General features: G+C 34.7%; 1 protein-coding gene across 11 annotated transcripts in view; it reads right to left on the bottom strand.

Moving 5' to 3' along the window:
* The window catches only part of LOC149256953 (putative uridine nucleosidase 2), a 209,768-nt gene extending 207,309 nt beyond the window's left edge, over nt 1–2,459 (bottom strand). Inside the window, exons 1-2 of one of the 11 annotated variants that reach the window (XM_089413263.1) lie at nt 2,334–2,459; nt 2,101–2,194 (exon numbers count right to left, since the gene is read on the bottom strand). In XM_089413263.1, coding sequence (XP_089269389.1) covers nt 2,101–2,164 — 64 coding nt within the window. In that variant the 5' untranslated portion in view covers nt 2,165–2,194; nt 2,334–2,459. Of the gene's footprint in view, nt 1–2,100 lie in introns of all 11 variants that reach the window. The other 10 variants (XM_089413255.1, XM_089413242.1, XM_089413233.1 and 7 more) reach the window with 10 other exon arrangements.
* Nucleotides 2,460–12,705: the final 10,246 nt, after the last annotated feature.

Here is a 12,705-nt window from a genome sequence, read left to right as displayed (position 1 = left end):
GATCATTGTATTCTATCCTAAGAAGATTTGTCCATTAATCCTATTCTCTTCCACAATTAGGTCAAGCCCTCCCTTAAGTGATCAATTCCACTTGCCTGACCTAATTCTGGGCCTACTTGGTCTCGTGTGGTCCACCAACCAAACAACTCCAATTCCACCAAGATCATACAAAGACCAATTCTCCATAAGGATCTCTAGGTCTAGGAATCATCTTTACAAGATATATTCCCATCCCTAGTCTTGAGAATCCTTCTAGCCCTTCCTAGAGAGCCCATCACCTTGCTTCTCAAGCAAGAAAGCCATACAATTGAGTCTCTCTTGTGAATAGGTCTTAGGAATCACTCCTCATCCCCTTATTGACCTATTCCTCTAGTGATTTCTCTTGATACCGGGTCTCGTCCCATCAGTGAAAGTTTGTAAAGAGAAGGGAGCCTTAGCCGAGATGATAGTGGGCTATCACTCCATTGTTGCCCTTGACTTAGTAGTTGTCCTTTAGGATCCCCTCCTAGGACGCCTACTAGTTTGAGTGGCAACACCACGATTGATAGAGCCAAGGAACGAAAAGACCCACAAGTAGTTAACATTGACTTTCCCATTCATGCACCAGTGTATGGAGAGTAGGTGTTGACATGCTACAGTGTGAGAGACGGGAGTTGCGAGACAGAAGAACTTGCTATCAAACAACATATAATTCGCAATGTGGGCCCCTTGCATGCTTGACTCTTTTGCATTCCGATGTGAAGGGGCAGGGCGCGATGATGTGGCACAACCCGAGTCTGCATGGCACTCGCATAGAGGCTAAGGCTAATATGGTAGAGCCACATGGGCTGCATGTTAAGCACCATGTGGTAGCATTGCTAACATGGTAGGGTCATGGGGCCGAAACTTTAAATGGCCATAACTTTTGATTTGTAACTCAGATTTTGATAAAGTTTATATTGATGGAAAACTCTCGACGAGCTAAACGCGATAGTGTAACCCAAAACTTAATTCCGATAACTTTGGGGGAAAAGGAAATTTTGTAACCCCACTTCCATAGCAAGACCATAGAAATCAGGTTAGGGCAAAGTAACATCTCCCATTCCGCTTGTAAAGTCTAATGGAGTGGGAGAGAGTGCTACACCCAAGAAGAGGTGCATAAAATTTACTTGTCAAAAAATAATTTTTAAACTCCTTTAATTAATATGAATAGCGTCAACAATTACATCTTCCATTCTAAACAGACCTTCACATTTGATAAAGACCCTGCAATTCAAATCTGGCCTACTATATTTCTTCACAACTACCATTCAGAATATATATGATAGTCACCTAGTTCTTAATCATTTAATGCCAATCGAGAGAACGTAGAACGGTATCTGCTTAGCTTTGACAAGGTGAGGGCCCTTGCCCATTAACTGAGCTATTCAACTACACAAACCAGATCTGGAACCCAAACATCTTTTAATAAATCTCTAATTAAATTGAATTTCAAATTTTGATTCTAAAGCAAGAGATGATGCTGGAGGCCAGTCAGGTCTAAGGACGTGAAAAAGTAATTATAAACAAAAATATTATCGACTCTTTTTGCCCCAGTTTTTTCTATTTCGATAAAGCTATGGGCATGAAATGCTTGTAGTCCATAATTATAAGAGAGAATCCTTGAAATCGAGAGATTTCGATTTCATATACTGCTGTTAACGGTTTAACAAAAGAGGGTGGAAGCTTGAAAAACAATCAAACTTGACTTAATCCTGAATTTAAAAAATAAAGGCCTGCGATCAAAATCAGGAACACATGAATGTGAAAGTGCAGCACATGAATGTCAATTGGATATTTGAAGGAGAAGAGGATTGCGGAAAACTTTAATGTTAAAGCTTAAAATCTTTGACTAATTTTACGGGTCCCTCGCAACTTAATATCCAAATATGGCATGTTTAGTTACAGTTTTTTAAAATTATTTAAATTTATAATAATTTTATATAATCTCCGAAAAAAAATATGATTTTTAAGATAACATAAAATTTGATCTTTGGGATAAAATAACTTTTGGGCAAATCTTTTAGCTAATTTTTTTGAAAAAACGATATTACCCCTCAAATTTTCTTGGAAGAGGATTACCTATGCCAGGGTCAGTGTCAATAATGATTTTCTTCCTCTTATTCCCCACGCCTATGTCGGCCATCGATCCAAGCAGCAGCACCACCACCACCTGCTGAACCAGGAGGAAAGCTGTGAGATATAAACAAGTTTCGTCGAAGTATCAGTCAGCTGTCAGAACTTCTGCAGGAGCTGTTTCACTTCGACCTCCGACAAACAAAGCAGAGTGATAAGATGGTCGACGTCCAACCTACTGTGTAAAGGACAAGGCCCAATCTTCTTATGGATCAAAGGAATTTATTGCTTCGTTTGGCGGTGACCGAGTTTTATTATTGCGAGGAAGCACTCGTTTTGTCCACATCTTGTGGTTTTATGCTTGTTTTGTATTGTGTGAATTTATTACCATCTCCATGCTTGTCTTGTATTGTGTGAATTTATTACCATCTCTCTACTTGTTCCTTAGGTTATTTTTCGCTTCATGGAGGTTGAAAATAAAATAATTTTTTTTGAAATAAAATGATATTTTAAGGTTTACAAGATTAAGAATAGTTTAGGAGACCATTAGTTATCTGTTTTTCACTTTTTTCAATTCAGTGTTTTTTCGATTCAAATTGATGATGAACTGACCCAATTTACCAACAATCTCCTCACTAAAAATAATGCCAAGAAACTGATGCTAACATGTTCTCATAACTTTCTTTGATATCTTTGTTGCATTTATTGCATTTATGCGGACCAATACATCTACTTTATATATTTAATTAATAAATTAATATAGATTCGCGTGGACCAGGTGGATGTCCATGACATAACTTTCGCAGAATTTGTTATGCAAATGTAAGAATATTGAAAAATATATTATTTGCATATTTTAATTTTAATATATATAATTTTTTAAATTACGGGTCTGTATAAGGTTTACTAAGATCATTTCGGTAATATGAATTTGTGTTAATTTTATTTGATTTAAGGAAAATTAAATTAAATCGCTCAAACATTTTTCCCACTTTATATAGAGTTCACACTTATTATAAATTTTAAAGTAAAATTATAAGATTTATATTTAAAAATAAGTAAATAAAAAATTTTACCAATATATTTTATATTTATTATAAATATTAGAGTTATAAATTTTTATGTTATTTAAAAAAATCACTTTTCCACTGTATAAAGGTTTTGTAGTTATCATAAATATGAAAATATGCTATAAATTTTTATGTTATTAAAAAAAACGCTTTCTTTAGTATATGTTATTAAAAGGACACTTTCGTGAGTATATAAAGATGGTACACTCATCAAAAATATTAAAACGGAATTATAATTTTTAGATTATTAAAAAAACAAACACGCTTTCCTTGATATAAATAAAATTATAACTTTTTATATTATTTATAAAAAACACTTTTGCTAGTGTCTTAAGGAATCTACAATTATCATAAATATTAAAATAGCATTACCTTAATATAAATAAAATTATAAACTTTTATATTATTTATAAAAAAACACTTTTGCTACTGAGGAATCTACAATTATCATAAATATTAAAATAGCATTATAGTTTTTTATATTATTTATAAAAAATAAAAATAAGACACTTTCCCTAATATATAAGTACTCTATATTTATTTTAATAATAAATATTAAAGTTAAATTTTATAGTTTAGATATATATATATATATATATATCAAATCCAAGAACAATACTTACCATAATTTTATGTATGACAATAGTAATTTGGAGGAAGTGTCTTCCTACAAGTACTTAGGAATTGATATTCATCACAAGCTCAACTCGAACTATAGTATTGAGAAAAGGATTAATGGGGATGGAAAGCTTATTTTGGTCTTGAAAATAATTGTAAAATGGCAAACCTCGTAATGTGGGATAGAAAGAAGTTCCTCTTTGAAACTTTAGTCACTCTGATTATCTTATATGGATGTGAGGTTTGGGGTTGTAGCATCTCTAGAGAATCTTAGAGAAAGATTGAGCAAATCCAGAAGCGTTTTATAACGTATAACCTCAAAATTAAAAGCAACACACCCTATCCTATTCTCCTTATAGAAGTGTGTTATGAAGCTCAAGAAAAGATAGAAAAGATAGATCAACGCCTTAGAATTCAGTCTCTTTGAGGGGGCAACCTCCTTTACATTACATAAATGAACAATTCTTGGATGATTCAAATGACAAAACCTCCTTTCTATATATAGGAGTCTAAGGAGTCACAATATAATCTAGCCAACCTAACAATAATAATATAAAGCCACAAAAATAACAATAGAGGGATTCTATGGGGCATAGTAATAACAATATGGGGGCAATAGGGGCACAACAATATTAATAAGGGGTATAACTACAATAGTAATGGGGTAATCACTAGTATTATAGGGACCCAACATGCCCCTCTCCTTCAAAAAAGTGTTGTCCTCAACGCTTGAGTAGTTCTGGATACTTATGCATAAAATTCTCATCCTCCCATGTGGAATCTTCAGCGGATAAGTTCTTCCACTTGATAAGATACTCTGAAATTGATCGATTTCGTAGCTGTCGAGTTCTTGTTTCTGTGACTGCTTCCGGTTCCAATATAATTTTTTCTTCCTCGTCAAGTTCTGGTAATATTGTTTGAACTGGGAGCTTGTCGCCTATAACCTTCTTTAAACATGAAACATGGAAAACTGGGTGCAATCGAGAAGCTGCAGGAAGCTCCAATTTGTATGCCATAGTACCAATCTTTTGCAACACCTTGTACGGACCATAATACTTTGGTGATAATTTATTATCCTTCTTAGCTTGCTTGAGGGACATTTGCTTATATGGTTGTAGCCGTAGGAATACCCAATCACCTACATCAAAACTTCTTTCACTGCGATGTTGATATGCCTGTTGTTTCATTCTATTATGTGCCAACACGAGGTTATCCTTTAAGAGTTGGAGGACTTGTTGTTGATGTTCAATGTGATGTTCCACTGCCTGAACCTTAGAATTTTATCTTAAATATGATGTGATGGATGGTGGTTGATACCCATAAAGTGCCATAAATGGGGTCATTTTGTTGCTGTATGGAAGGAAGTGTTATACCACCATTCAGCCAGAGGCAACCATTTGACCCATTGTGTCTGTTTATCAGATACAAAGCAACGAAGATATCCTTCCAAACATTTGTTTACTATCTCAGTTTGCCCATCAAATTGAGGATGATAAGATGAGCTATGAGCTAACTGAGTACCAAGACAAGAAAATAATTTTGTCCAAAAATTTCCAGCGAAAATGGGATCTCTGTCACTTACAATAATCTTTGGGTTTCCATGTAGCTTTTGAATTGTTTCCATAAATGCAGTAGAAACTGTACTGGCTTTAAATGGATGTGATAATGCACAAAAGTGTGCATACTTGGTAATTCTGTCAACTACCACCATGATGACACTCTTTCCCTCAGACTTGGGTAAACCTGTGATAAAATCCATTGAAACCTCCTCCCAACGTTGGCTTGGAATGGATAAAGGTTGTAATAGACCCGGTATCTTAATTGTTTCAACTTTATTTTGTTGGCAAACCAAACATTCTATCACAAAATTTTGAATATCTGATTTAAGGCCATCCCAAAAAAATTCCTTCTTAACCCTGTGGTAAGTTTTTAAAAATCCTAAGAGCCCTCCTAAGGGAGAAGTGTGAAATTCCATAAGAATCTTTTGTTTTAGCTGGGAATTCTTACAGAGGTATAAGCGATATTTGTACCATAATGAATCATTTTGCCAGCTAAATGTGTCAGACGTACTGGAATCTTGTTGTAACTTTCGAATAAGTGCCCACACTTCTTCGTCATTCTTCCATTCCTCCCTTGCTTCATTTATCCAATCTGGTTGGATAATAGAAATGGCACACAACAATGCTTCCACATCCTCATCCTTTCTTGAGAGTGCATCTGCCACCACATTTTGCTTCCCTTTTTTGTAGATGATTTCAAAGTCATAACCCAACATCTTTGTGACCCACTTTTGTTGCTCTTCAGAGGATAATCTTTGTTCTAAAAAGTATTTAAGGCTATCATGATCCGTTTTTACCTTGAAGTGTCTTCCCATTAGGTAGGGTTGCCATTTCTTAAGTGCATGGAGTATTGCCAATGTTTCCTTCTCATAAATAGCTTTGCTTAAAAACTTTCCCTTGATTGGACGACTTTCAAAAGCAATGGGTCTTTCATCTTGCATTAGAACAGCACCAATTCCATTTCCTGAAGCATCACATTCCACAATAAAGGTTTTTGTGAAGTCCGGTGTAGCTAAGACCGGTGCTTGGCACATTGCCTCTTTAAGATGTTCAAAGGCCTTTGTTGCTTCCGAAGTCCATGAAAATGCATCTTTCTTGAATAATGTTGTTAGAGGTGCTGTTATTCTCTCATAATTCTTAATAAATTTGCAATAATACCTTGTCAACCCGAGAAATCCTCGCAGATGCTTTATGCATGTGGGGATTTTCCATTCCTTAATGGCTTTAATTTTGCTAGGGTCTACCTTAACTCCTTCATGAGATACAATATGACCCAGATATTCCACCTCCTGGACTCCAAAGAAACATTTGGATCTTTTTGCATATAATTGTTTCTCCTCCAATAGTTGTAGCACGCTGTCAACATGTTCAACATGATCCTTCCAAGACTTGCTGTAGATTAGTATATCATCAAAAAATACTAACACAAATTTTCTAAGGAATGGTTTGAAAATTGAATTCATCAAACCTTGAAATGTTGAAGGTGCATTGGTAAGGCCAAAAGGCATGACCAAAAATTCATAATGACCCTCATGAGTTCTAAATGTTGTTTTCGGAATGTCTTCAGTCTTCATTATGATTTGATGATATCATGAACGAAGATCCAACTTGGCGAAGTAAATTGATCCATGCAATTCATCCAGTAATTCATCAATGACAGGAATGAGCAACTTATATTTAATAGTGAGCTTGTTGAGCTCCCTATAATCCGAACACATGCTCCATGATCCATCCTTCTTTTGCACCAATACTACTGGAGCAGAGAAAGAAATTTGACTCGGTTGAATTATACCAGCCTCTAGCATTTCTGCAACCATACGTTCAATTTCACTCTTTTGGACATAGGGATATCTGTACGGCCTAATGTTTGGAGGAACACTTCCTGGAATCATATGAATAGCATGATCATGATCATGCATAGGTGGGAGACCTTTGGGAGTCTCAAATACCTTGGAATGATTGTCTAGGACTTTTTGGAGATCTGGAGAAATAGATGATTCCGATGTGGAAACATATGGCGAACATAATTGTGCAATTACACCTCTTTTCTCCTTTTTTAGAAGATTTGTCATACCATTAGAGCTGATTATCTTTCCTAGTTTCCCTGCAATACCCCTTAATTCAACTTCCTTTCCTTCCGTAGAAAATTTGATGAAAAGTTCTTGAAAATTAAAAGCTATTGTACCCAAGGTTTGTAGCCATTAGACTCCTAGTACAACATCAGCATCTCCCATTGGAATGGAAAGCATTGGGCTAGTCAATACATATTCTCCCATGGATAGCTTGATATTATAGCACTTTCCGGAGCAATTTATTGTTCCTCCATTTGCAATCATCACTTGACACTCTGGTGCTGGATATAGGAAGCAATTCAATTTTTTTGCTACCTTACAATGAATAAAATTGTGGGTGCTTCCTGAATCAATCAACACTATTACCTTTTTCTTCTTGATTTGTCCTTCTATCTTGATGGTTTGAGGAGTGGTAATTCCTGCCAATGCATTACAAGATATGGTCGGATTTATTTGTTCTTCATCTAGGCTTTGTTCCTAGAGTATATCCTCTTCTTTTGACTTTTCTTGCTCCTTTTCTTCTTCCTCTTCACAATCTATGTAGAATAATTTCTTCTCAGCACACTTATGACCTTTAGTGTATTTGCTATCACAACTGTAACAAAGCCCTTTTGCTCTTTTTTCTTCCAATTTTTGTGGTGTCAACCTTATAGGTTGTGGAAGACTAGGGGCAAAAACACTTCCGTCTTTATAGTTGTGAGTGGTATGCTTCCTAGTTGCCATAATTTTGCTTTCCATTTTTCTTGCTAACCTGAATGCCTTCTCTAATGAATCAGGTTCCCAAAGGCGAACATCATGTTGGATATTATCCTTTAAAGACCCTATGAACACATCAATCCTATGCTCCTCTGGAATATCTTTTACCCTTATGTTCAATTTTTGGAACTCATCAATGTGCTCCATTATTGAACCCTTTTGTTTGAGACTTACCAATTGGCTAACAAAAGTGTTGCTTTTTGTATCCTCATAATGTGCTATCAATTCTTCCGTAAAAATTGCCCAAGTGATAATTTTTTTACGAGAGCAAAGCCATTGATACCATACAAACTGATTTGGTTCCAAATATAAAGTTTCCATATGTACCTTTTGTGTGTTTTGCACATTATTGAGATGGAAGAATTGCTCCATCTGTAATATCCATGTTGCGGGATCCTTGCCATCAAACTTCCTCATATCGATTTTTGGAATATGGTGGGTCTTTGATCCAAAATTAGAGTCTATGGAATCATGATTAACATTTCTTTTGTTCTCATCATGAGTTTCCTTTACTACCCTTTCACCATTAGTGACCCTTTCTTGTAGCAACTTCTTCAATTCTTCCATGTCTGTCTTCAAATCTATCTTCAAATCGTCCATATTAGCTTCTACGTCTTTCTTCAAACCCTCCATCTTAGCTTCTACATCTTTCTTTAAACCATCCATCTTAGATTTTGTTCCTTTTTGTGCAAGTGACACTTGTTGCACTTGGTCTCGTAATTTTGCTATATCATGTTGCATTTCTTCCTCTTCTTCATAAGTCATGCTAGAGCTTTCAGGTTGCTTACTAGGTGTTTGCATATTCTTTCCTCGAGGCATTAATTACCGATAATAATTCTTTACTATGCCCTTTGAATTCCTTCAAACCAAGCTTACGCAAAAATTTAAAAAAAACTACACACATTTTTTCACTTTGTAGAAGCCTGATGTTGAATCTGATGTATCTCTGTAATTTCGAATCATCTAGTTCTGAAATTGTGAACTGTAGTAGCCTTCTGTGTCCTCTTTCCAATGCCACTAGTCTGATCCAAATTGGACTCTCCAAGAAAGAGTTATGCATAATCTCCTGCAGTGACCTGATTATAGACTAGTTCAGTAGAGCGAACGTGTATGAAGTGCCACGTGTCATTGTTTCGACCTTTGACTCTGGAAAATATATACAAAAAAACTACAGTCTGTTCTCTTTCTGTACCTTCTTACGAAATTTCAGTCCGATGCTCAGAAAGAAAGTTATGACGATTTTCCCCAGGTCACCTGTTTGGAATTTAATTCAGGAGTCTGCAAAAAGACCAACTTTCTTAGATCATATCTCCGCAAATATAGCGCGAAAAGCTCTGAAATTCGGACCCGAGGTTCGGCGCGATTTCTTATCAAATGGGTTTTTTTTGAAACTTCTGAAACATCGCAGAAAAAAATTTATAGCGAAAATGCCACGATGACCTGTTTGGAGCAGCGAAACCCTAGAATCCAAAGCTTTGATACCAAAGATAGATCAACGCCTTAGAATTCAGCCTCTTCGAGGGGGAAACCTCATTTACATTACATAAATGAACAATTCTTGGATGATTCAAATGAAAAAACCTCCTTTCTATATATAGGAGTCTAAGGAGTCACAATATAATCCAACCGACCTAACAATAATAATATAAAGCCACAAAAATAACAATAGAGGGATTCTATGGGGCACAGTAATAAAAATATGGGGGCAATAGGGGCACAACAATATTAATAAAGGGTATAACTACAATAGTAATAGGGTAATCACTAGTATTATAGGGACCCAACAAAGTGGGTCTTTCCCCTATCGAGAGCCTAGCTATGACTAGGCTTCTGTTGTACAAGCACAAACTCAATAACATAGGAGACCATAGACTTCCTAAGCTAGCTTTAAATTCCAGCCAAAACCACCTAAGGCTTAAGCGAGGTTGGTATAAAGACACCAGGGCCTGGTTAAACCATTGGGAGATTGAGGAGAATATTGCATTGTAAAACCTTAATAACATTAAAAATATTGTTACTTTTAAGTTCAAAGAAAAATTGTGGTGTGAGAAAGATTTAGCAGCTAAAAGAAAATTAAGATATTATAAGGAGATCATCAACCCCACCCTAGAACATCAAAAGTATCTCTCCATTTTAACTAGCTCAAAGAAGAAAATTAATATAGCCAAGATTAGAACGAACTCTCATGAGCTCCATAGTGAAACGGGTCGTTGGGCAGTTCCTAAAACACCATGGATGGAAAGGTTCTGCCATCTCTGTGAGAATACAAACATCGAGGATGAAAATCACTTCCTCTTAGAGTGCCCCGTGTACAACCACATTAGATCTCAGTTTCAAAATCTTTGTTGCAATACTGACCTTCCTAGCCTTTTACATTGTCAAAATTACAGTGAGCTTGGGAGGCTTCTCTCCAAGCTTTTTGAGCATATGAATAAAATCTTAAATCAAACTAAATAATTCATTTCTTTAGGTCCGATAGACCAAAGTTTGGTCTCAGTGGACATTAACCACCACCACCACCACCACCACCACCACCACCACCATCATCATATATATATATATATATATATATATATATATATATATATTCTAATAGAAAGACTTTATATATATATATATAGATATTCTAATAGAAAGACTTTATATCTATTATAAATATTTAAATTTTATTGTTTTATGTTATTGAGTTAAGAGACTTATTTTACATTTGGGGATTTTATATTTATTATATTATTTAAAAAAAATACATTTTTTCAATATAAAGACTTTACATTTATTATAAATATTAAAACTATACAATTTTATGTGATTGAGTGGAGAGGCTCATTCTACAATATAATATATGAGGGAGATGTGTAAGGATGTCCGTGCTCAACCTAGAGTTGACACATATACCTTTTAAAATAAAGATAAAATATTCATTAAATAAAAAAATAATGTCTACTATAGTAAAATAAAAAATGAATATACATGTTTGGTCAATTTTAATTAAAAGAATTTTAATATATCAATAATTCCACTCTCATTGATACTCTCAAATATAAATAAATTACTACTTTATAGAGAGATAAAGTAATTAAAAAAAATTAAATATAGGAAATAGATAAACTCTTTGAATATACATGTTGAGTAATTTATTTTAATCTCAATTTCATATATGTGTATATATAGAGAGAAAGTAAAAGGATATATATATATATATATATATATATATATATATATTATGTTGATCATAATAAAATATTTCAAATGCTTAAATAAAAGGAGTAATTGAAAAAAAAAATTACTTCCTAATAAAAATAATAAGAGGTATGTGTAATTCATTTAATTCATATTATGAAATTAATATGTAACATTTAAAAAATATTATTAATAATAAAAAAATTCAATATGAATCATCAATAAAATATTTTAGTAAAAGAAAGAAAGAAAGAAAATTATTTTAATATCCACGAGGCTAAAGATAGCTTATGGGACAGATTGCTTCTTCATCTGCTTGATGTGTTCTACCATTTTCCTATGAAGCCTCACAATAAACACTCCGAGCTTCTCGACAAACCCCTCCCTAAATAGTTTATCCCAAGAGCTAGTTGCTAGAATATCTGCATAACTTTCCCTGTTGTCTTTGAAGGCTTCACAATCTAAAATGAAGTGCTTTTTTTATTCCACTTTTCCAGAAGAGCAAAAAATACATACTCTTTCCGCCCACACTTCTTTTGGCATTTTCCAGTGTCCTGTTTCACAACGGAATGGAGTTGATGAGAATTAGTTCTTAACTAAGCATTAAGAATTTTGGCTCCCTAAGAAATATTGGCCTTTATGTACACTTTTTGTTGATGATTATGAGTGGGATTAAACACTTCAATATAACATTTTTTTCTTTCTCCCTAGCTCCTTATACCAAGTACGCTTGTGGAACTTATCCTTAACAAAAGATTTTATCTCTCTATTGTTTATGGGACACTTGTTCATGCAAATACCTCATTTACTAAACCATTTGTTATTTTGTTGCATCCAAGTCTTCTTTCTTTTGCACAATATGTCATTAAAGACAATCTTAGGCCATCTGCCCTCTTCCATTTGCTCAATTTTTTTTAAATACCTTATGGCTCGCGCCATAGCAATTGCTTCAATAGGAACGTGATGGGACCTAGCCCACACTCCAATGTATAACTTGACACAGTGTTTGTCCGGTGCTATTGATGAACTCGGATTTGGTTGATGATTTGGCTTTTAATTATTATTATGATCAGTGGATATTTTTGGTAGTTGTTGCAATCATTTATTAAGGATTGTAAATGCGAAACTGACTTGTACTCCTGCCTCAGTCCTCGTTTCCCACTTGGTCATTACGCAAAACCCTTTGGCATTTTCGTCATTTCGACATTTTCTTTATGCTGTGAGAGCTCCGCGAGGGTTTCTATGGTGATACTCTATTTTGGGTCTATCTGCGAATGAATGTGGTTCCACGGGCTCGCCTGTGCTATTGGCAACTCTATTCCTTGTTGTATGGTCCTGTTATGCGTTTTGGAGGTT

Source organism: Pinus tabuliformis, chromosome 6 (assembly GCF_031772625.1).
Source record: "Pinus tabuliformis cultivar Carrire ecotype Pingquan chromosome 6, CPIR1, whole genome shotgun sequence".
Classification (NCBI taxonomy): domain Eukaryota; kingdom Viridiplantae; phylum Streptophyta; class Pinopsida; order Pinales; family Pinaceae; genus Pinus; species Pinus tabuliformis.
The sequence above is the reverse complement of the archived record's forward strand: the minus strand, read 5'-3'. Positions and strand labels throughout refer to the sequence as shown.